Source organism: Mesoplodon bidens (assembly GCF_964165515.1).
Source record: "Mesoplodon bidens genome assembly, chromosome: 1".
NCBI classification, from domain to species: Eukaryota; Metazoa; Chordata; class Mammalia; order Artiodactyla; family Ziphiidae; genus Mesoplodon; species Mesoplodon bidens.
The window spans coordinates 85,199,896-85,225,925 of record NC_138176.1 but is presented as its reverse complement, the minus strand read 5'-3'; the positions used below and the strand labels follow the sequence as shown (position 1 = coordinate 85,225,925).

The 26,030-nt window shown below is 39.1% G+C and overlaps 1 protein-coding gene and 1 long non-coding RNA gene across 13 annotated transcripts in view; one reads left to right on the top strand and one right to left on the bottom strand.

Moving 5' to 3' along the window:
- Nucleotides 1–6,079, top strand: part of PDE5A (phosphodiesterase 5A) — a 134,848-nt gene extending 128,769 nt beyond the window's left edge. For all 4 annotated transcript variants that reach the window (XM_081246085.1, XM_081246082.1, XM_081246084.1 and 1 more), the window contains exons 19-21: nt 1,663–1,737; nt 3,049–3,132; nt 5,266–6,079. In XM_081246085.1, the coding sequence (XP_081102211.1) occupies nt 1,663–1,737; nt 3,049–3,132; nt 5,266–5,403 (297 nt within the window). In that variant the 3' untranslated portion in view covers nt 5,404–6,079. The remainder of the gene's footprint in view (nt 1–1,662; nt 1,738–3,048; nt 3,133–5,265) is intronic.
- Nucleotides 1,220–26,030, bottom strand: part of LOC308623567 — a 73,722-nt gene continuing 48,911 nt past the window's right edge. For 2 of the 9 annotated variants that reach the window (XR_014016845.1, XR_014016847.1), the window contains 2 exons: nt 9,686–9,774; nt 3,660–4,300 (listed from right to left, as the gene is read on the bottom strand). This is a non-coding gene — a long non-coding RNA (uncharacterized lncRNA). Of the gene's footprint in view, nt 3,052–3,659; nt 4,301–6,078; nt 6,222–9,664; nt 9,775–26,030 lie in introns of those variants that run through there. The other 7 variants (XR_014016839.1, XR_014016841.1, XR_014016842.1 and 4 more) reach the window with 7 other exon arrangements.

Here is a 26,030-nt window from a genome sequence, read left to right as displayed (position 1 = left end):
CTTAATATGCTCTCAACTGGCCAAAATGGAACAATGTCTGAGTGTCAGTGAGGGCTGAAATCCATTATATGTTTAAATCCAAGAGTTCAAAATAATAATAAAAACAATAAAACAAAACCTTCCATAGCCATCTTTGGTGGATGCTTGAGAACCAAGTTATTATTTTTTTTAATAGTAACTAAAGTAGAGAAAATCAAGTTTTTATTGTGCTTTACTTATACAAACTGTACTTTAGGGCAGGGGTCCCCAACCCTCGGGCCAAGGACTGGTACTGGTCCATGGCCTGTTAGGAACCGGGCCTCACAGCAGGAGGTGAGCGGCGGGTGAGCGAGTGAAGCTTCATCTGTATTTACAGCCGCTCCCCATCGCTCCCATTACCGCCTGAGCTCTGCCTCCTGTCAGATCAGCGGTGGCATTAGATTCTCATAGGAGTGCGAACCCTACTATGCTCTGCACATGCTAGGGATCTAAGTTGCATGCTCCTTATGAGAATCTAATTCCTGATGATCCGAGGTGGAGCTGAGGTGATGCTAGCGCTGGGGAGCGGCTGCAAATACAGTTTATCATTAGCACAGAGGTTTGACTGCACAGAGACCATAATAAATCAGTTGCTTGCAGACTCATATCAGAACCGTATCAGTGAGTGACAAGTGAAAACAAGCTCAGGGCTCCCACTGATTCTGCATTATGGTGAGTTGTATAATTACTTCATTATATATTACAATGTAATAACAGAAATAAAGTGCACAATAAATGTAATGAACTTGAATCATCCCAAAACCATCCCCGCCGACCCTGGTCCGTGGAAAAATTGTCTTCCACGAAACTGGTCCCTGGTGCCAAAAAGGTTGGGGACTGCTGCTTTAGGGTAACTAAATAATTGATATGGGGAACTTTATTTTATTCCAGCTATAAAGGAAAAAGGAATGATTGCTTTGCATATTACCTTTTTGCAGCCTCTTAATTAGTGAATCTAGACAAAGATCATGAAGGGTTGTTAATCTCACAAAGAGAGGAAACCAAGCATTATACAACCCTTGAGAGAAGTACAGGGCACTGCCTGTGAAACAGTCGTGGCAAAAAAAAAAAAAAAAAAAAAAATTCAAGTCTCAATCTAATCAAGTGTCTAGATCTCATTACTGGTGTATGGAGATACAGGGTACAGGGAAACATTAAATTTCATCATGCAAACACAATCAACAAAATCCAGACAATGGAATACTGCAGGATAAACAACCCAGTTTATTCAACAACAACCAAAATTATAAGGAATATTTTTAAAAAGAGAAGAGGAGGAACTGGTGGATTAGAAGAAACCTAAAAGGCATATCAATCAGTCTCAGTATATGGACCTATTTGATACTGTATATCATTGATTATGCATACAGATGGGCACATGGTACTTTTTTTCCACTGATTGCTGAAGTTGAAATAATATTGCTTTTTTCTGTGTAATTACAGAATATTACAAACTCTAGCCTTTGTGATTAGGTACACATTAAAACAAATAAAATTTCTATTAGTTGTTACTGCTTTATTCTAATTTTACTGATGTGGTTGAAAGCTACAGCTCTGATAGATTTTATTATCTTCATTTAAAGTCTCTGTTTTACAGAGTAATATGCTTTTATTTACCCAAACTTAGTCTGTTATTGATTTCAGATAGCAGAACTTGTTGCCACTGAGTTTTTTGACCAAGGAGACAGAGAGAGAAAAGAACTCAACATAGAGCCTGCTGTAAGTATGAGACCTTGCTGGTAGGAATTATTCATATACATTTTTTATTGTAGACTCTTTTTATGCTTCTATGAGATCTTAGGAACAGAATTTCTCATTTTTAAAAACTTTTCTTACTAGATGATTATACATGTTTGCTACAGAAAACAAGCAAATAACAAGTCATCATATTGTACCTATATTTTGTAATTTACTTTTTCCATTTAAATATCATAAGCCATTTTTCATTCTAACAGATGCTCTCTTATATATCATATATAATGGTTACATGAAATAGATGTAACCATAATTTACTTTTTGGTACAATGTTTGCAGAGTTCACTATTACAAACAGCACTTTGATAAACATCTTTGTTGCTAAACATCTGTGGGCCATTTTTCATTACCTTGTTAGGATAAATTCCAGAATTGCTGTGTTGTAGGGCACACAGATTTTAAAGATTTTTTGATACATACTGCCTTTTTGTATAGTGTAGGGAATCTCGAATACAAGAAGGTTCTTCTTAAACCATTGGAGAAGTTTTTCCTGGAAATGAAGCATAGAGTCTTTTTTTTCAATTCAAATGAACATTTATTGAGCCCACATTAAATGGGACATGGTTACGAGATACCCCTCCTCCGTCTATGTACCATTCTTTCCACTCTGCTTTTTATCCTCCACTGGGTACATCCTATGTCTCATTAGTCTTTTGCAGTTATTCAGCCTCCTATTATGTAGTAGTGGGCTTGTTCAGAAGTTCAGAATCTTCTCAGAAAATGGTGGGTAGCAGAGTGATGGTCGCAGCTAATGGAGAATTTGCTTCATTTTAAACAAGCACTGACACAGACTCTTTGCTCCCCATGGAGGTGCTGGGCTCGTTTGCTGCACCAGTCATGAGCTCCTGGGAATAAGCAGCAGTGACATCTGCATAATCTTCACTCAAAAAGCTCTCTGTGTGAATTGAATTGTAATCAACTGTGGCCTCAGTGGCTTTTCCCACAAAGCTGAGAGTGTTTGATTCCACATCAGTAGACAGTTTGAAAGCATGTGTGTTCTCCAAATACATGTCAGCAGTGGACTCTAGGTCAGTGCTTGACTGTTAGTCAGCAGTTGATTCTAGGTCAGTGATCAATTCTGGGGGTCATGTGGGAAAAGTCACAGCCGGGGCGAACATGGGAGAGAGGACCAGGGCCTTCCTGAATGTGGTAAGTAGGCAGGTAGGCAGGTATTTAGCCTTCCTCAGCTAACCCAGTGATTCATCTTTTTAGAGCCAACTTGCATTGTGTTCTTTAAGTAAATGTAGATCTGTGTGTGTCTGTTTCTGTTTTCAGGACCTAATGAACAGGGAGAAGAAAAACAAAATCCCAAGCATGCAAGTTGGATTCATAGATGCCATCTGCTTGCAACTGTATGAGGTATTTTTTATGAAAACTACTAGACTTGCTAAACTTTGACCATGTTATGAATTAAAACCTAAAGTAAATTGAAGCGACTAACACCAGGCATATATTTTTTGCATCTTAATCAACAAACTAGAAATAAAATTATCAGGATAATTTCTTTTGCTAATGAACATGCTGTTTGTACTGAATAAGGAACACATTTTATATTTACTGTTTCTCAGAAATGTTAATTTATTAATGTATAACTACCTAGTGAGTGCCTACCATGTGCTGGGCTCCAGCAAATTGGTGTTGGGAATGCTAAGAAAAATCATGTGCCAGTGCTACCCTCAAGGAGGTATACTGTGCATACTCTATGTTCTTTTTAAGAGCATATTCTTTTTAAGTCTGACTTTTGGCCTAAATAAGGAAAAATAGTTATCTAACTTTTTCTCATTGTCATAGTGTGGCTTAAGAAAATGTTTATGACGATTAAAAGAAGGTGGCTAGAAGAATATTGCAGGTTCCCATTTCCATATACCTGTTGGCTTGGGGTTTTGTTTTGGGTTTTTTTTTTGATCATTTTTTTTGGGGGGTAAAGATATTCTCCCTAAAACATCCAATTTACTAGTTTAGATGTTCATGCCCCAAATTTAGAAAGTAGATGCTGTCCTTGTCTTTATAAGTTTAAACAGGAAACTGTCTTAAGTTTTAAGTATTTGGGAAAAGAACATTTATCATGGTGTAATCATAGACTGTCAAGACCAGAAGAAACCCTAGAAATCTTCTAATCCAGACACTTCACAGATTCCATCATTGAATCTGTAAAAAGTCCAACTTCCAGGGAGATGAAATATTTGTCCCAAACAGGTAGTTAGTGGGAGAACTGTACCTAGAATCCAGTTCTCAGCCTGAGTCCAGGGTTCTAGCCAGTGGATGAATTTAAGAAAGAAGCTGTGGCTGAGGAGGGAAGGACAGAAGAGACAGCAAAAGAAAACAGGACAGAAGAACACTGGTGTCAGGCCTCTGCACCACTGTCTCCCCACCTTTCTCGGCAATCTGTGCAGAAGTGTGTTCAGAGCAGTGTCTCCAACATCCCTGAATATCTCATTCTTTCCATAACAGATGCTTTTCTTGTGGATTGGATTAATAGTTCCTCAGTTGTAGACACTAATGTCTCTCTTGATTTTTTTTCCCATGCCTGTAAATATAATCAAACTAACAATCAAATCACCCATTATAGATTTCGTCCTTCTCCATTTCCTATTTGTGCAAGGATTCATTTTATTTGACTCTCCTGTTGAATTCTATTTGATATAGACATGCATTTTACCATTATGACAGAAGTAATATGTTGTTACAGAAAAATCAGAATACAAAGAAGCAAAAAGATAAAATCACTTATAATTCTACTACTCTGAGATAACCACTGTTATCTCCTTTCAGTGCATATGCTTTATGACATTTTCATATATTTTTCATTTAACAAAAATTGCTCTTTGCAATCCATAATATAAGATACATCTTTCTGTTTCAAATGTGTTTCTATGACATTTTTAATGGCTGCCAAATAGTAACACGATATTCCTAACCCCGTTGTTGGGTATTTAAGTCATTTTCAATGTTTGTCTATTACAAAGAAATCTGCAGTGAACATTCTTGTAGCTAAATATTTATGGCACTGTAGTTGGTAAATAATAATGTTTAGTTACATTAAACATATACATATAGTTATAAATTAACCTTTATTATAATCTTGGATAAAAATCTACTTAAGTACATTGAATAAAGTCATTTTATAGAAAAACAGAAAAACTAAGCAGCTCTCAAGGCAGTCAACACTTAGGGAGAACCATTTGCACTACATAAAAGCAAATGGATTATTTCTCTGCAAAGCCGATTCCACACAGATCTGCCTCCATAGCTCAATAATGTTATTTTGGAATGTGTGTGTTTGCTCTCTCTCTCTCTCTCAGCATGTACTCCCTGTCTGTATAGCTTAAGAGGAATCATTCATAAACGATCTGTGCTCACACAGTCTGTGAGAATCCCAACAGTGGGCCTGCTTATGAAGTGAGCGTACAATGTGGCCCTTTGCGTCAGGCCTGGGGAGAGGGCTTATTTCCTAGCTGCCATCTAGTTGTTGGCTTTCTTTTCTTTCTTTAGGCCCTGACCCACGTATCGGAGGACTGTTTCCCTTTGCTGGATGGCTGCAGAAAGAACAGGCAAAAATGGCAGGCTCTTGCAGAACAGCAGGAGAAGACATTGATTAATGGGGAAAGCAGCCAGGCCAAGCGGAACTGAGTGGCCTATTCATGCAGAGTTGAAGTTTACAGATGGCGTATTCTGCAGTATGCCTAGTTTTGCTGTACACTGTACAGATTTGGTGTATACTTTGCCACTGCTGTACTTTTATTTTTGCACAACTTTTGACAACACAGCATGAAATGTTTTTAGAGGACTATTGCATATTTTCTGTATATTTGTTTTATGCCACTGAACTGAGATTATCAATGACACCTACTCTTAGCACATGGATAAGAGCTCAGTTTGTGATATTTTGTGTACTGCGAGGTACAAGTTGCATTCTTGCACTGAGGCTGGGTTTTTTTTGTTTTTTCTTGCTGGGGATTTTAAATAATTGGTTTTGTGTTTTCTGAATTACCAATCTTTCAAGAATGTTTGGAATCGTTTTTCTTAAAAACAGGCTAGGAGCAAAGTGAATATATTCTGTGACATTTAAAACCTTCATAGAATAGAGAAAAATATTGGCTGAGTGGATTTTAAGAGGAATGGGGTATATTTGTCAACACTGTATTACCTTAACAAAAAAAGTTAAAACTCTAAACAAATGGAAAGTACTATAAGGTAGTACTGTAAAGAAAAGGCATTATTTAATTATTTTGCTTTTTTTGTTGTTAGAGAACAGGCAGGAGAGAAATTTCTCATTTCAATGCAATAAATCTATCCAAAGGCTACCCATAAACTCGCTTTGATCTAACCTACCTGATGGAAAGCAGGGGAAACCTTGGGAGACGATCCAGTCACTGACTTTATTGAGGGATGAGTGTGATGCAGAAATGGAACAGCCGAGCATGGCTGCCAGTGAAGAGAACGTTCTGCTGGAAGGCACTTCTGACAGTCAGTAAGTGTTTTGAATACTGAACTTCCTTTTTAAAATAACTTCCTTATCGTTCACCTTATAAGCCATAGCTCATAAGTCAACACTTTAAAACTCAACAGGAGAGTGAGAAAAAGTGATCATGGGAGCACTGGCCTGAAGTGAGAGATGACTGTATAGGATAAGAGGGTACAAAATGAATCATATTTTTTTCTGTTTGTTAAATGGAGTACAGAGAAAAGTACAAACAAACAGCAAAGGGCTATCCTTGATATTAGGGTCAAAAATTAAATCGAGGGAACAATATGGTAAGAAACCTTAAGCTTGAGAAAACTTAGCAGTATTGAGTTTGTGACTGAGAAACTGCCATATTTGGGTTTACAGGACTCGTCAACCCAGAATCACAGAAGTTTGGGTATGCACCCTAAACACTGGCCTTGAGCTTGTAGTTAGTGGTATCTACTTCTCACAGCTTTTAGTACATTTAGAAAATGTTAACATTTTCTTAGAATTTGAGCCCATTTAATTGTATTCCCACTGTACATGTGTGCCCCTAAAGACACTTTTATTACATATTGGAGAAGTAGATAATGAACTGAGAACCTAGTTCAGGAAAAGAAAATCTGCTCTAAATATGCAATAATGTTTGTGGGCAAGAGTAGGAAGAGAGGTATTTGTTTGATCTGTTCCCGCTTCCCCACCCCTGAATAAAGTTTCTGAGTTTCTATAACTAGTTTGTATAGAAAAGCTCTTGGGGATATGGTAATGCAGCATTCTCAAAGACTTTTCGTTAAAATATGTTTTCCATTCATAACCATTTGTTCCCTAAACTACCTAAAATTCAACATATTTGTTAAGTTTTTAAAATTCTGAGTGTGTATACGTATCTTGACATAAAGTGGCTTTATTCTTACCCTTCAGGTTTTAAAAAGAAAGCAAAACAAATTGTATTGCCATTACTTTGTAGCGGTAAGGGTTATGTATTACTGTTGTGACACCTGTATTTTCAAGATGTTATTCTATTTTATGTAATACATATGAGATCTGTGAGGTTGCCTCTTGGTGGCACTGGTGTATAACTTACAAAGACTGTCACTAAAATAACGTATCTACATACTGGTATACACCTATGCATGCAGACAAAATTCCTTAGTATAGAAAAATTGTCTGAAGAATAGCAGTCTTTAATAACCTATCTTTTTGCCGTACACATTGTGATTTAGCAGTTATGCTAAAGTCTGTAGTCAAATACTTTAGTAGTTTGTTTAGTGCCCTCTAATATATGTCACTGAGATTTTTAAAGACACAGTAGACTATGTATGGAGGATTTGTATGTGTGTCACTTTAACAAGCAAGAAGGTGTATTTAGATTATAAATTTTTGGTTTACTTTTAGATAATGGCTTATTTTACCTTACTAGTTTAGAAACTGAAAGAAGTGGGGCAGTGCCATACCTATGTCATTTTTGGGTATTTTAGTTCATACAGAAGAAGAGTGCTTCTTTAAGACTGGTTACTTGGTTCAAATAATTCTTAATTTTTTAGGAAAATCATTCCATACATGGATTATTACCTGGTACATGGGCACACATTTTCTTCTTATGTGAATATTTCCTTTTCAGTATCTTCTCAAGTTGGAAAAAATATATATATATATATGTAGTCTTCTCTCACCCTACCCTATGTTTATATTACCTGTAACCTAGCAAGAAGTTGTTCTTGCTCTAGATTAGTTTGTTTGTTTTCATTATAGCTGAGTACCATGATACCACTTCATTTCAATTTTCAGCCCCAAAAGTTCCCACTATTTTACTAAGTTGTGAGAGAAGATGTCTATAAAATTGCCTGGTCTTGTACTTTTCACAGGATTGGCCTTTGCTAGCCACAATCCTGTGTGAACTTGTGTAAGTCTCTTTAACCTCTGTGAGTGTGAACAAGTTGTGCTGTTGAAGGAGTTATATTTGGGCTAAGCCTTGTCTCAGAGGAGGATGTCACAGAAGGCAGCTACTGTGTAAGCCCTAATGGGCCCTGGAGACCACTGTCAGAAATGGGACAGCAGGCCACAGAGCAAGGTATCTAATCCCTTAAGTCATTTCCTGTGTTGAGTTTCCAAGACTGAGAAAAAGATAGTACATTTCTTTGGCTTCTCATGCAGATCACTAGATGTGTGAGATTTAGAGCTGTTTGAGCACCTCATCTCACGGTACAAACCCTGGACGATGATGTTTCACCACTGATCTCTTTACTATGAAGAATGGTTTCCTTCCAAAGGAGTGTTGGAGAAAAGAAAGTGTATGAAAGTGTACTGGAAATAATGGATTGTGGGAGGAGACCAGTTACAGATATATTCTTGCCTAGCAGTGAAGTGCCTTTATTTTCAGCACAGAGCACAAATGTTAGACCTACTCCAATCTGATGTTCAATTTTCCTGTGTTTTCCACCTGATTGTACTCCTAAAGCTTTACAGGCCATCAAAAGAAAAAGAAATGCTGTTTGTTTTGTTTTACAAGATTGATTTAAGAAGGCCAGGGGTGGGGGGGAGGGATGTAACTGCTGTCCTCTCCTGGGAACACCTCCAGTTAAAACAAGGTGGTATAACGTAACTGCTCAGTGTTAGACATGCCTCGATCCACCTTTTCTTGAGTTCCTGCTGCATGTCATGCACTGTGCTCCACTGGGGAGAGAGAGCAGTGACCTCAAGGAGCTCACAGTCTCTGCAGGGAGTGCTGGATAAGAGACTTACCAGCTTCTGATCCTGCCGATTTAACGTGAAAATATAGGGTACAGTTATCACTTTCATTTCCATCTATAACATATGTATTACATAGTTTTCCAAGGACCTTCTTTACCTGGAACTTATTAAGAATCTGTCAGTCAGTGAACATCTTGTCTTCTTGCAAGCATGAATCACTTAGCCTGCTGATAGCTTAGAGAACACCTTATGTAAGTAAGGAGTCATATATTCCACTATGTAGATTATTTCTCCATATGCTAGCCAGGTAGAGATTACTCAAGAGTTCTCTTAGACTGTTAAATTGCACACAGTTTTGGACCCCTTCTGCTCCAGCGTAGGAGAGTGAGGAAGAAAGTATTAAAGCTCACTTTGCCTTTCCATATGCTTCTCAAAAGTCTGTGTAAACATATCTTAATAGATGTTGAACACCATGTAAATAGTTGAAAATATAAATTTCTATTTCAGTTTAAGAAAAAGCTTATGAATCATCACTAGCCACTGTTAATATCTATTTGTATTCTTACACCTTTTCAATACCTTTGAACAAATATATAGTTTCTGGCACTATTTTTGTACTAGGATAAAGGAGTTACTATGTATATTATGTTTAGCTTTTAAGTCATTTTAAATAATTGTGAATGTTGATCTCTTGTCTTTCCTCTCCCCCCACCATGAGAACCATTTCATGTGACTCTCCTATGACAAAATCACTTTAAAGGGACATTTACCCACCTACGATCCCTATAAAGTCAAAAGATGGTCAGGGTGGTTTTCCACTGCGCAAATTCTTCGCTTGTCAGTTGCCTCCTCATTTTGCCATGCTTTGTGAGAATAAAAAGAAGAGTGAACAAGCAGGTATGAGTGTTGTGTGATTATTAGGGACTCTGAATTTTAGGCAGGGAGAATGGGCCCAATAGTTTGAGAGACTTTGATCAAGCTAACCTGTGGTCCTATTAGCTGAAAAAGATGTGGTTTAATAAACTCCTTTCTTTCCTTAGCCTAGACACCTCAGTAATAGTCTTTTTGTTAATATTCTTTGCTACCAGTTTGAGGGCAACATTTTCCATACACCTCACCACTTCTCAAGTCCCTAACAATTCTATAGAGGGTGATGATTGTTACCATCCTCAGGTTGCATGTGGAGCTAAGGCTTAGGAATTAAATACTTGCCAAATGGCATGAGCTGGATTCAATCCCAGATCTGTCTAGTTTGAAAGCAGGTATTTATTCCACTTAATTCTCTTTTTGAATTTTAATAGTAAAAGGTCCCAAATCCACTCTTAGAGGATCAAGTGGGCTACCTAGAAGCATTAGATACAAGATTTCCCACACCCAGCAGATCTTTTTTTGTTTGGGATTTTAGGATTAATGTTCCTTTAGTTCATCTAGTAATAGCTAATGCCATGCCGTCACAGAATCCCAGGTACCACCGTGCTTCAGTGCTGCTAGTCTAGAGGCATGGAGGTATAATTAAATGCAAGATTTCTGACTCATTATTTACTTTTGCCACTAGACAAGCCCTCTTCACGTGGAGCAGAATATCCAGGCTATGCCTAATTCACAAAGCTAAAGGCAAAAGTAAAATGAAAGCTCATGTAAAACAATATTTTAGATCTTCTGATCACTAGAGTGCGCCACAGTTTCAGTTGTATTTAAAGAAGTAATCTTACTGGGTACAAACAATGAATAAAACTGCTTTTTTAAAGATTTTTACCGGCTAAAGAAAAACAAATGGAAAAAATCAATGGGGAATTAAGATTTGCTTACTTTCCTTTGTCCAGGATCATTTCTTTAAGATTTTCCCCAAACAATAACTGATCACCTGAAGTCTCTCTGATTGATACTCAATATTCCAGCCACAGAGACATCATCCCTTCTTGTAGAAAAGGGAGGCATTTGACAACTCTCTTGAACTCACATTCTTGCTATCAGCTGTGCTGCCTTCTCAGCAAACAGGGATATATTTGATATATATATTTGATATATGCAAATGTCAGTATATAATTTTCTGTTTTTTTAAGGCATATAACAAATTAACAGAAACACTTTGAACCTGCAGAGAATATTCCTTGATTTTAAGCTATATTCAGCCTTGGCAGGAGAAAAACTCTATGTTTCTAGTTTACAACCCATTTTTTCAAAATAAACATCCACAAGAATTATGAATGGAATCAAAATAATTATTTGAATCAAAAGAAATCTAATTAAATGGTATGGTTGCCTCATTTTAAGTGTACGTATGAGCGTGCATGTGCGTGTATGTGTGTGGTGTGTAAATATTCAGGAACTAAGTTGACTCAGTCATCTGACAGAATCCCAATGCCACATTTTAGGATTCATCTTTCTAAGTGAATTTAAGGGACAAGATTGCATGGCTAAGGGGGAGAAAAAAGGAATGAACATGAACTATCACAATAGCTTTAAACGTTAATATCCCCTATATTACTTTTAGAGCCATATTTCACTTCATATCACTGTTTCCCCTACCCAACAGGAGTGTTTTTTAGGCTTTCTATGACACCAATCCAGCATATATTCCTCTAAGACACTAGCTTCCCCCTTTACCAACCAGCTCTCTGAAAGTCAAAAATTCCCTGATCTCGCTGATGCACCTTGACCAAGGAGGAAAAGCATAAAACATGCTCAACAGCTGCTCTCTCCCCAGAAAAGCCAACAGAAGTAGTTACTAAGGGTGCTCTACCAAGTCTGTTAGAATGAGTAATGCACTTGGAGGAGTGTATAAAGGTAGGACCATGTCCTATCATTATTTCCTCTGTTTCTTAAACCTCTGCTTCTCTTTTTCTGTTCTGGCTCCATTTATAAGGGCTTCAAACATACTTGATTCTCCCCTGCCCTAAGAACACCTACCTGAATCACACAGCCCTCCCACCAGCATCTCTGTACTCTGTCTTGTACTTTGAAGGTACTCAACAAACACTGAGTGAAAGACTAGATTTCTATCCTTTCCCATTTGACGTAAAATTGAATTTTTTATAAAGAAAGGAGAAGGTAATTCCAATGAAGGACAACAGAAAACTCAATACAGCATTTTTAGAAATTCTCAGTTGGAAAAGAGCTGAATTTCAAGATGAAAAAAAAAACTGAATAAAACAATTTGGGGTAAGAATATTTGTTTTCTATTGTGAAAAATTAGTTACCAGGCTTTAATGATAACCATTGGTGGAGTTACTCCCAGGGAGTTTTACCATATTGCTAGGAGCCAAGGAAAATTCACAAAGGCTAGAGGCCAATGATCTTGCGGAAAAGACAAGATTTACATTTAAAAATAAAAATAAGCAAACAAAAGTCAACAGAAGATGTTCATTCATTCATAAATACTTGACTCTCTCCTGAGTGTCAGGCTGGGGTAAACTAATAGGCATGGTCTCACAAAGCATCTAGTCCAGAGGAGGCTACACACCAGGGCAAAGAGACAGCCATGTCTATGCACTGAGGATGGGAGTGGAGGGTTTACAGATGGTTCTTTAAGTGTGTGACAACTGGTTTATAGCTAAGTGAAAAGGAAGAAGAGTATTCCTAGGCAGAAGAAAACATGTAAAGACCTAGAAGTAGCAAACTTGAGAACTGGAAAGCCTTCTCACAATTTATTTAAATAATTATAAATTTTATATTTTTAAATGATAAGGGTTAAAAATATATTTACAAATATTATGAATACTTATGAATGTTATATAAAATAAAGCAAATGTCCTTTTTTTTAAAATTGAAGTGTAGTTGATTTACAATATTATGTTAGTTTCAGGTGTACAACATGATGATTCAGTATTTTTATATATTATACTCCAGCTAATGTCCTTTAAATGTATATTTGAGCTTTAAGAAAATAAGAGAAATCCCCACAGGCCAAAATAAAGCAAATTAAAAACCCAATCAGCAAGCATGTGAGTTGATACTATGTCAGGCCTGGGAATATTTGCAGATCTATATAATGAAGGGGTTTTAAATCAGACCAGGAAACATGGTCTTGAGATCCAGTGAAGCACTTGAGGAATGGCCCTCCAAGAAAGACTGAAAACTCTGAAGAGCTGTGCTCTCAACATGTAGAAAGGGGAGGGGGGGGAATTCACTCAGAGACACAGGACAACTGAAGGAAGCATGCCTGTCTTAATCTGAACTCTGGTTTAAAAAAAAAACAAAACTGTAACACTGAGCCCATCCTCACATTAACACAGATTTGGGGTTTGAATGTGATGTAGGACTACCCAAGTTATTGATAAATAGCAGAAAAAGAAAGTCTCAGGCAGGTAATATCCCTGAACAACTGGCAAAAGCAAAGGCAAAATGTCTTTGGAAGAACACAGCCTCAAATAGGCCCATGAAATTCCCACAGAAATAATGCCACTAAAGACAAATTCATAATTCATAATTGCAAAATACATGAGGAAACAATTCACAGTGTACAAAGTCAGAAGCCACAAGACTACGATCAGATACCCAAGAAATTCAGGCAACAGAACTCTTTGATAGAGGTGGTGGGGAGGAATCATTGACTCCTCACTCTGGTGTTTCCAAATGAAGGAAGACTCCTAAAATGACACTCTTGGTCTCCTGTTCCACCTTTAACCCAGTCAGATATGTGACTGGAGGGTAAGAGCCATCAGTCCACAGTCCTAAAATGGGTGTGGTTAATCTAATAAAAACAGTAAACACTGGGGATTCGTTTCTTTCTACCCTGATCCAGTGCAAGTTGAAAATCCTAGGTAAGCGTGTTCGGTATGTGAGCTGTCCCAAGGTCTAGCCTACAGAGGGGTGGGGTCAAGGCAGGGAGTGTCAGTAAACCCATCTGACCACAGCATGCTCTCCAAAAGAACTTATTTACAGGACCACCTCCACAAAGCTCCACACAAGCCAGTGTCGCCATGGTTTTCTTGGAGTGCTATGCCTACCTCCTGTTAGGGTTTAGAGACTGTTGCTCATACCAATGGGTCTTTTCAATCAATGTCCTCTCCTGCGTCTGATGAATGTGGTAAATCAGTGCCTTCCTGGGTCTGCTTGTAAGCTGTGCTCTTTGAGAGCACAGAGAATGTGCAAATAAGAACATCTTCCTCCTCTCTCCTTCCTGCTGGTGGCTGTATAGAAGGCAGGAGTGAAGTCAACACTGAAAGCGATCCCATTTTAGGAATGCAGTGAATTCACTATAAAGAATTCAAGAGAAGCATAGTTGGAAGATATGTTGTTCTATTTTATATTAGAAAATTCTGAAAAGTAAATTTCACACGACCAGAAATTATCATTCACATTTTTTTCCTGCCTATCCTGTTTAAGACTTGCATCTGTGATAATCAGCACTGAAGCACATGAAGAAACTTTGAGTCATTGGAAGCGAGTATCCACAGGCAGCACAATGAATGAGGCAGCGTCATAAGTAATCATATAACCAATATAAATAAATGGTATCAGGGAACTGCAGAGGCAAGAAGATCTACATTATTTTTGTACAAACTGGTTTTAAAGACCACAGCACTGTGAGTATAACAGTCACTATTTTCTTCTGTCAGTGGGAGTTATGAAGTTAGAGACAAAGAACACATTTGACAGTAAAGAACACAAGCAGGTGGTTCCTGAAATTGAACACTATCAACATGAATTGATTTTTATGTGGTAATGAAATATGTAAATATCTCTTCTGTATTCAATTTCCTAAATTTTCATTGAAAAAAACATTGTATTAGTTTCCTACTGCTGGTGTAGCAAATTACCACAAATGTACTAATTTAACACAAATTTATTATCTTACAGTTCAGGCGATCAAAAGTCTAAAATGTGTCAGCAAGGCTACATTCCATCTAGAGGCCATTTCCTTGCCTTTCTGAGCTTTCAGAGGCTGCCTGCACTGCTTAGTTGATGACCTCTTCCTCCATCTTCAAAGCCAACAGCATAACATCTTCAAAGCACTCTCCCTCTCTCACAGTCACACATACACACACTCCCCCTGACCCCCGCTTCCATCCTCACATTTTCTTCTCTAACACTCCTGTCTCCCTCTTATAAGGATCCTTATGATTACATCTGGCCCACCCATATAATCCAGGATGAGCTTCCTATTTGAAAATGCTTAACAATCACATCTGCAAAGCTCCTTTAGCCATGGAAAGTGGCATATTCACAGGTTCCAGGGGTTAGGATGTGAACATCTTTGGGGGCCATTATTCTGTCTAACACAGTCACTCTCACATGGACTCACGAATTATGTAATACTTTTTGGTGTGTTCTTTTAATAGACCATTTTTAGAGCAGTTTTTGGTTGGAAGAGGATTGGTCAAGATAGCAGAGTAGAAAGACCCTGAGATCACCTCTCATGAGCACACCAAAACCACAACTAATTGCAGAACAATCATTGATGAAAAAGACTGCACCTACCAAAAAAGATCTTCTACAGCTAAAGACATAAAGCAGGAACCACAGTGAGACAGGTAGGAGGGGTGGACTCATGATATAACCAAGCCCCATAGCCCCAGGTGGGCAACCCACAAACTGGAGAATAATTATACAGCAGAGGTTGTCCCACAGGAGTGAGAGATCTGAGCCCCATGTGGGGCTCACCAGCCCAGGGATCCTGCACTGGAAAAATGAGCCCCCAGAGGATTTGGTGTTGAAGATCAGTGGGGCTTAATTTCAGGAGCCCCACAGGACTGGGGGAAATAGAGACTTCATTCTTAAAAGGTACACATAAAATCTCACACCACGACCCAGGGTAAAAGCAGTAATTTGATAGGATCCAGGGCCAGACCTACCTGCTGGTCTTGGAGAGTCTCCTGGATAGGCAGGGGTGGCTGAGGCTCACCCTGGGGACACAGACTGGCGGCAGCCACACTGGGGAGCTCCTTCTACCACACGGACATGCCTGCTGGTGGCCGCCATTTTGGGAACCTCCCTCTAGCTCATTAGTGCCCAAACCTGGCCTTACCCAACAGCCTTTAGGGCACCAGTGCTTTGGACACCTCAGGTCAAACAACTAACAGGGCAGGAACACAGCCTCACCCATCAGCAGACAGGCTTCCTAAAGACTTCCTGAGCCCACAGCCATCTCTTGACACTCCCCTATACATGGCCCTGCCCATCAGAGGGCCAAGACCCAGCTCCATCCATCAGTGGGCAGGCACTGACCGTACCCTCCAGGAAGCCTGTATTAGCCTCTAGACCAGCCTCAACCATCAGGGGGCAGACATGAGACACAAGAAAACCACACTCACACAGCCTGTGGACACAGCCTACCCACTGCAGGACAGACCCCACCCTGGGACAAGCTAGGCCCTGGCTGTGCCCACTAGCAGGCCAGCACAAGCTTCCCCAGACCCCATACCCAACTGTGTCAGGAACCAGTGCCCCCTCCCCTGCCCCTGCCCCAGTGACCTGACACCAGCTCCAGGATTTCTGGGCCCTGCAGCCAGACTTCAGGACCTGGCTCTGCCTGCCAGTAATCTGGCACTAACCCCAGGACCTGGCTTTATCCACCAATGAGTTGGCACCAGCCCTGGAGTCTTCTGGACCCAGACTCCACCCACCAGTGAGCCAGGACTAGCCCCAGGGCCTCCTAGGGTTCTACAGCCAGCCGCCTCATGACCAGGCCACACTAACTAGCAGCCAGCAGCATCCACATGAGGCAGGGCCTGGCAACCAACCAGGCTGGGGGTCAACCAAACCTGTAAGACCACCCACATAGTCAGCCCATCAAAACAGAAGGACCCATGCAGCCCTCTTAGGGGGAACCCCTAGAGCATATAGCTTGAGTGACAAGAGGGGAGTGTGCTATTGTGAGGTATAGGGCATTTCCTACAGAAGGCCACTTCTCCAAGGTCGAGAAACATAACTAACCTACCACATACATAAAAATATAAATAGCAACTTAAACAAAATGAGGCAGCAGAGGACTATGTTCCAGATGAATAAACAAGATAAAACCCCAGAAGAACTAAGTGAAGTGGAGACAGACAACCTACCCAAGAAAGAGTTCAGATGTAAAGATGATCAAAGAACTCAGGAGAAGAATGGATGCACAGAGCAAGAAGTTAGAAGTTTTTAACAAAGAGTTAGAAAATATAAAGAACAACCAAACAGAGGTGACAAATACAATGACAGAAATGAAAAATACACTAGAAGGAATCAACAGTAGACTAAATGATACAGAGGAACACATCAGCAAGTTGGAAGACAGAGTAGAGGAAATCACTGCCACTGAACAGAAAAAAGAAAAAAGAATGAAGAGAAATGAGGACAGTTTAAGAGACCTCTGGGACAACATCAAGCCCACTGATGTTTGTATTATAGGACTCCAAGGAGAAGAGAAAGAGAAAGAGAAAGGTGCTGAGAACATATGTGAAGACATAATAGCTGAAAACTTCCCTAATCTGGGAATGGAAACAGTTGCCCAAAACCAGAAAGTGCAGAGAGTCCCATACAGGATTAACATGAAGAGGAATAGAGCAAGACACACCATAATTAAAATGACAAAAATTAAAGATAAGGAGAGACTACTAAAAGCAGCAAGGGACAAAAAAAGACAACAAATAACATAAAGGGAACTCCCATAAGGCTATCAGCTGATTTTTCAGCAGAAACTCCACAGACCAGAAGGAGTGGCATGATATATTTAAAGTGATGATGGGAAAACCTACAACCAAGAATACTCTACCCAGCAAGGTTCTCCTTCAAATTTGAGGAAGAAATCCAAAGCTTTACAGATAAGCAAAAGCTAAAAGAGTTCAGAACTACCAAACGAGCTCTACAACCAATTAAAGGAAATTTTATAGGTGAAAAAGAAAAGGCCACAACTAGAAACAAGAAAATTACAAAATGAGAAAGCTCACTGGTAAAGGCAAACACACAGTAAAGCTAGGAAATCATCTACACACAAAGCTAGTAGGGAGGTTAAGACAAAAGTAGTAAAATCACCTATATCCACAATAAGCAATTAAGAGATACACAGAACAATGAGATGTAAAATATGATATCAAAAACAGTAATCATGAAGGGAGGAGAATACAAATGCAGGGTTTTAAAATTCATTTGATGTTAAAAAAAAACTGAAACCTGGGGATATATGTATACATATAGCTGATTCACTTTGTTATACAGCAGAAACTAACACAACACTGTAAAGCAATTATACTCCAATAAAGATGTAAAAATGAAAAAAAACGCATTTGAAATTAAGAGATCAGCAACTTAAAACAATCATGTATATATATATATAGATTACTATACAAAAACCTCACAGTAAACAGAAACCAAACATCTATAATATATATGCACACAAAAAAGAAAAAGGAGGGCTTCCCTGGTGGCGCAGTGGTAGAGAGTCCGCTTGCCGATGCAGGGGACACGGGTTCGTGCCCCGGTCTGGGAAGATCCCACGTGCCATGGAGCGGCTGGGCCCGTGAGCCATGGCCGTGGAGCCTGCGCATCCATAGCCTGTGCTCCGCAACAGGAGAGGCCACAACAGTGAGAGGCCCGTGTACCGCAAAAAAAAAAAAAAAAAAAAAAGGAATCCAAAATAACACTGAAGATAGTCATGAAATCCCAAAAGAAGAGGAAAAAAAGGGGGGAAAAGACCTACAAAAACAAATCTAAAACAATTAACAAAAAGGCAATAACGACTACATATCGATAATTACCTTAAATGTACATGAACTAAATACTCCAACCAAAAGACACAGAGTGGCTGAATGGATACCAGGGTAAAAGAGACAAAGAAGGACACTACATCATGATCAAGGGATCAATCCAAGAAGAAGATACAACACTTGTAAATACATATGCACCCAAGAGAGGAGCACCCAAATATAAAAGGCAAATGATAATGGACATAAAGGAGAAACTGACAGTAACACAAGAATAGTAGGGGACATTAATACTCCACTTACATCAATGGAAAGATCATGCAGACAGAAAATCAGTAAGGAAGCACAGTCCTTAAATGACACATTAGACCAAATGAACTTAACTGATATATAGAGAGCATTCCATCCAAAAGCAACAGAATACACACTCTTTCCAAGTGCACATGGAACATTCTCCAGGATAGATCACATGCTGGGCAACAAAACAAGCCTTGGTAAAATCGAAGAAAATTGAAATCTTATCAAGCATCTTTTCCAATCACAACACTATGAGACTAGAAATCAACTACAAGAAAAAAAACTGCAAAAAAACCACAGACACATGGAGGCTAAACAATATGCCACTAAACAAGCAATGGATCAAATAAATCAAAAAGGAAATTAAAAAATACCAAGAGAGGGGGCTTCCGTGGTGGCGCACTGGTTAAGAATCCACCTGCCTATGCAGGGGACACGGGTTTGAGCCCTGGCCTGGGAAGATCCCACATGCCGTGGAGCAACTAAACCCCTGCGCCACAACTACTGAGGCTGTGCTCTAGAGCCCATGAGCCACAATAAGAGAAGCCACCGCGATGAGAAGCCCATGCACTGCAACAAAGAGTAGCCCCCACTTGCCGCAACTAGAGAAAGCCTGCGCACAGCAACGAAGACCCAACACAGTCAGAAATAAAATATATAAAATAAATTTTAAAAAAATACCAAGAGACAAATGAAAATGAAAACCCAACAATTCAAAACCTATGGGACACAGCAAAAGCAGTCTAAGAGGGAAGTTTATAGCAATACAATAAAAGAAATAAAAGAAATCCAAATTGGAAAGGAAGAAGTAAAACTGTCACTGTTTGCAGACGACATGATACGACACATAGAAAATCCTAAAGATGCCACCAGAAATCTACTAGAGCTCACCAATGAATTCAGTAAAGCTGCAGGATAAAAAATTAATACATAGAAATCTTTTGCATTTCTATATACTAACAACAAACTAAAAGAAATAGAAATTAAGGAAACAATCCCATTCATCACTGCATCCAAAGGAATAAAATACCTAGGAATAAACCTATCTAAGGAGGCAAAAGACCTGTACACAGAAAACTGTAAGATGCTGATGAAAGAAATCAAAGCTGACACAAACAGATGGAAAGATATACCATATTCTTGGATTGGAAGAATCAATATTGTCAAAATGACTATTCTACCCAAGGCAATCTATAGATTCAATGCAATCCCTATCAAATTACCATTGGCATTTCTCACAGAACTAGAACAAAAAATCTTAAAATTTGTATGGCGATACAAAAGACACCAAATAGCCAAAGCAATCTTGAGAAAGAAAAACAGAGCTGGAAGAAATCAGGCTCCCTGACTTCAGACTATACTACAAAGTTGAAGTCATCAAAACAGTATGGTATTGGCACAAAAACAAACATACAGGTCAATGGAACAGGATAGAAAGCCCAGAAATAAACCCATGCACCTACGGTCAATTAATCTACAACAAAGGAGGCAAGACTATCCAATGGGAGAAAGACAGTCTCTTCAATAAATGGTGTTGGGAAAACTGGACAGCTACATGTTAAAAAAAGTGAAATTAGAATATTCTTTAACACCATACACAAAAATAAACTCAAAATGGATTAAAGACCTAAATGTAAGACTGGATACTATAAAACACCTAGAGGAAAACATAAGCAGAACACTCTTTGACATAAATCACAGCAATATTTTTGGGGGTCTATCTCCTAGAATAATGGAAATCAATGCAAAAATAAACAAATGGGACCTAATTAAACTTAAAAGCTTTGGCACAGCAAAGGAAACTATCAACAAAATGAAAAAACAACCTACTAAATGGGAGAAAGTATTTGCAAATGATATGATCAATAAGGGATTAATATCCAGCATATATAAATGGCTTATACAACTCAACATCAAAAAAACAAACAACCTGATTAAGAAATGGGCAGAAGACCTAAATAGACATTTTTTGAAAGAGGAAATGCAGATGGCCAACAGACACATGAAAAGATGCTCAACACTGCTAATCATCAGGGAAATGCAAATCAAAACCACAATGAGATATCATTTCACACCTGTCAGAATGGCTATCATCAAAAAGAAAACAAATAACAAATGTTGGCAAGGATGTGGAGAAAAGAGAACCCTTGTATGCTGTTGGTGGGAACGTAAGCTAGTGCAGCCACTGTGAAAACAGCATGAAGGTTTCTCAAAAAACTAAAAATAGAACCACCATATGACCCAGCAATTCCACTCCTGGGTATATATCCAAAAAAACACAAAACAGTAATCCAAAAAAAGATACACACACCCCAATGTTCACAGCAGCATTATTTATAATTGCTAAGATATGGAAGCAACCTAAGCATCCATCAATGGATGAATGGATGAAGAAGATGTGGTGTGTGTATATATACACACACATATACAATGGAATATTACTCAGCTATAAAAAAGAATGAAATTTTGCCATCTGCAGCAACATGGATGGACTTGGAAGGCATTATGCTGACTGAAATGTCAGACAAAGACAAATACTGTATGCTATCACTTATATGTGGAATCTAAAAAATACAACAAACTAGTGAATATAACAAAAAAAGAAGCAGACTCAAAGAGAAGCAACTAGTGGATACCAGTGGGGAGTAGGGGAGAGGCACTATAGGGGTGGGGGAGTAAGAGGTGCAAAATATTAGGTATAAAATAGGCTACAAGGATATATTATACAACACGGGTAATATAGCCAGTATTTTATAATAACTATAAATGGAGTATAACCTTTGAATATTGTGAATCACTATATTGTACACCTGTAACTTATATAAAACCATACAGCAACTATATGTCAATAAAACACGCACACACACGCAAAGGAAATAGAGCAGTTTTGGGTTCACAGCAAAATTGAACAGAAGGTAGAGTTCCCAGATACCCCATACCCACCCACACACAGTCTCCCCCACCATCAACATCCCTTACCAGAGTGGTTCATTTGTTACAGGTGATGAACCAACACTGACACATCATTGCCACCTAAAGTCCAAAGTTTACATTAGGGTTCACTCTTGGTGTTGTACATTCTATGGGTTTGGACAAATGTATAATGACAAGTATCTATCATTGCAGTATCAAACAGTAATTTCACTGCCCTAAAAATCCACTGTCCTCTGCCTAATCATCTCCCCCAACACCTGACAACCACTTATCTCTTTTTTTCAATTTAAAGACTATTTTTTAGAGCATTTTAGTTTCACAGCAAAATTGAGAGGAATGTACAGAGATTTCACATATACTCCCTGCTTGTATCCATCACTAGTATCATACAAAGTAGTTCCACTGCCCTAAAAACCCTGTGTGCCCTACCTATTCATCCCTCTCCCCTCCCTCAGCCCCTGGCAACCACTGATTTTTTTTTTTTTTTTTTTACTGTCTTCACAGTTTTGCCTTTTCCAGAATGTCACATGGTTGGAATCATATATTATGTAACCTTTTCAAATTGGTTTCTTCCACTTAGTAATATACAGCTAACTTTCTTCCATGTCTATTCTTGGCTTGTTAGCCCATTTCTTTTTAGTTCTGAATAATGTTCCATGGTATGGGTGTACCACATGTAATACATTTTTAGTCATATTGTTTATATAGACAGGGGCCCCACACACCCAAGGAGGCTGCCCTGCCCTGAGGCCTCAAGAAAAATTTAAATTCTGTCCAATGTACTCCTTTTAGATAGGCAAAGAATTTACATGATAAAGTAGATTTTATGAGGTTTTTGAAAGACATAAAGAAAATGTGTTAAGTGCCCAGTACAGAAAGTACAATGAGTAGACTAGTAGACTTCTATCAATATTATTGTTACTGTTATTATGATGGTAACAATGAAAGACTTCTATCCCAGAAGTTAAAATAAAAGCTTTCATTCTTAAGATAAAAGTTGACTATTAAAAGTATATCTAGGATGAATTAAACTTAGATTGTGTTTTGCCATTTACCAAGCTCTTTCACATACATGAACTTATCTCACCTTTATAGCAATTCTGCGATGCAGGCATTATTTTCATTCCTGATTTTCAGATGATGATACTGAGTCTGAGAGACTCAGTTGTTTCACCTTTTATAATTTGCAAAGTTGCCACTTGAACCCATATCAAATCTTGTACACTTTGCATTACAAAATAATTCCACTCTCTAAGGTTCCAAATGGTCAGGTTTTTATTATATAAATCAGTAATTTTCGAAGTGTGGTTCCTGGACCAGCAGCATCAGCATCACCTGTTGATGCAAATTCTTGACCCCTATGCCTGACCTACAGAGGGTCAGGTTGAGCAATCTGAGTTTTTTATTAGCCTTCCATTTTATTCTGATGTACGCTGAAGTCTCAGAACCACCGATCTAAGACACTGCTCTTTTCTTCTAACTGCTAAGAATCCCAAGGTTAAAGAGAAATAAGATATCACCACACAAAGCCATTTAAGCAATGATTTAATTATTAAAGTAACAGTTTTATTCAAGAGAAATCTGAAACAGCAAACTCACTGAAACTTTGTTCACTCTCTAATTATTTGGATTTTTCATCTTAACAAAAGCACAACATATTCCATCTATGTAGGGAAGAGAGAAGTCAAAACATGGGGGGTTTGGATTGAGTTTCAGCAGGGCAGAAGTAGGATAATCATGATGGTTTCCAAGGTTTCCTCTCCTCCTGTATTACCTAAATTGCTTAAGCAGAACTTTGAAAGATTAGCTCCATTATCAGTCCTCCTCCTCCTCATAGATCATATCTTTGGAGAACACTTAACTGCAAAAGGCCAGGATAATGAAATTAAGTCCTCTCACAGTTGGAACAAAGACAAATTGGATGTGGCATGTCATAGACTGAGATGGGCAAAGGGAGAGCTGGCATTTCCTATTTTACGGATACTGCTTACTGGTAATTCTCCCCATTGTTTCTAGATCTGGGAGAAGAGGGCAAAGGTGCTCTTTCTGATTTATCATCTAAATATGTCCAGATGGCTTGGATCAACATCCGGGAGCAATCTGGGAGGGCAAAGATTCCTGCCAGCTTCCGCCCCAGAAGCCTTGACAGTCACTGTGCATTATCAGAACCAAGAGATCAGTCCAGCTTTGAAGAAGGCCCTGGCAGAAGACTTGGGAAAAAAGCATGCAGTCTGTTCCAAGTCTATCAGAGACACAAGCATTTCAAAGGAGATTTAGGAGAGGAGGTGAAGCCAGTGGTGCTTTCATCAGAAGCCAAAATCTGAGGGGGGCGCTGGTCTCCCCCTCAGCCCTAGGCCTTCCTAGCTGCTCTAGTTTACAGGCTCTTCAAAACCCAGGGTAAACTCCAGATGAGGATGGGGCCATCCCAACTCCGCAGAGAAAGAGAGCACTACCCTGGCAAGGGCGGAGGGCCTCAGGACCATCCTGCTGCAGGTAAAGTGAAGTATCTTTCTGGCCTGAGCCCTGCCCCTTAGAAGGCTCTGAAGAGCTGTGAAGTCTGTGTCCTGGGCACAACCGGCAGATGATTTCACACTAAAGAGGCCTTTCCTATAGAATTACCAGAGGACAATTCTTGGTGTTACAGAAAGGCCTTCTAGCAGAGTGGAGGGAAGGAGGTGAACGTTTATTGAGCAGCAACGTTGTGCCAGGCCCTTTCCATACATTAACTCATTTTATCCTTACAACAATCTCATTAAGTAGATAATTTTGTCCCCAGTTTTCAGACATGAAAACAAGGCAGAGAAAGGTTACCTACTCAAAGGCACACAGCTTGCAAGTGACATAGCTAGAATATGAACTCAGGTCTGGCTTCAAAGTCCCTGCTCTTGTCACCTCTGTGCTGTGACCGGAGAAGTGACCCAATGGGCTAATCACCTGTCTCTGAGAGGCCACCTCAGGCCTTCCTGTGTGAGCTGTGGCCCACAGATCAATGGCGATTACAGTGTATATCTCACCTGTGCCATCTTTCTTGGCCTGCAAACACACATCCTAATTACCCTGTCCAGAGAGAAGAGTCACTATGCACTTCTACTATCTCAGAGGGCACTGGGGATCAAAGGCAGCTGAGCTGGGAGTCCTTCTCATGGATGATCTGAATGTGTGCTTTCTCCATCCAAACCTCCTTCCTCCAAATCACTCCCATACATCCCAGTTATACAGAAATCCATCATCTATTTTATTTTAATCTCTTACACGAGGGAAAAAAAAAAGGCTGAGGTGAATGAGCTTTTTATTGCAATGGTAACCAAAGGGCATTTGCTGCAATCTGCTTATTTCAGCGCAATCCTCTAAGTGCTCTCTTACTTCCCCTGAACAAGCTTGATATACAATACAGTCATAATCATCAATGAGATTCTGGCCAGTTAATCATTCATTTGTGATTGCCTGAGTCATAAGAACCATTTTCCATGAAGTTTGTTTTCCCATTTTCAAGCTGGCCAAACTAATTTCTTGTAGAAACAGACTCTTTTCCTGGGGTATATATCATTCCCCATTGGAGATTTGTTTAACTATTACAGAAGAGTGAAGTATTACCTAATACTTCAGTTTGTATTTGTCACCTACAATAATATCCTTCCCTTAATAATCTATATGCCAGGACAATTCCATGATAGAATCCAGTCCCCTACAGCAGGGTTCCTGCAGAGTACTAACCCAGGGTACCGCTTGCCAGGCAGAACAAACAATTTGGAACGGAAAGGGGGTGGTGGGCATTTGTAGGCAGCCCAGTGTGTTCTGTCATGGCCTAGAAGTAGGAACACTTACCCTCATCTGTATGAGAGCTGATTTTACTACGACCATTTGGCCAAATAAATATACTTTATGAATTTCTCCTAAGGAAATAAAGGTATGCATACACTGCAAGGGTGGGGATCAGTCTCCAGGGTATAGTATACTTATTAATAAAAATTATATGAGACTCTATCATCGATAGGTAGAATATCCGGTGCTGGGAAATAAAGAGTAAAAGCAGAAGTTGCCATTTTACCATCACTTCCCACTCCTTCAACTCTGGCTTCAGCAAGTTAGGAATCCTGTTTCCCAAGAGACCAAGACAAGGCAAGAAGTCACCATCCTAGCAGGAGTAACCGACCCAGAGTATCAGAAGGAAGGGTTGCTCTTACACAATAGGAGCAGGAAGGAATATGTTTGGTATCCTCATGACCCACTGGAGAATCTTTTAGTATTTCTTTGCCAAATTTTAA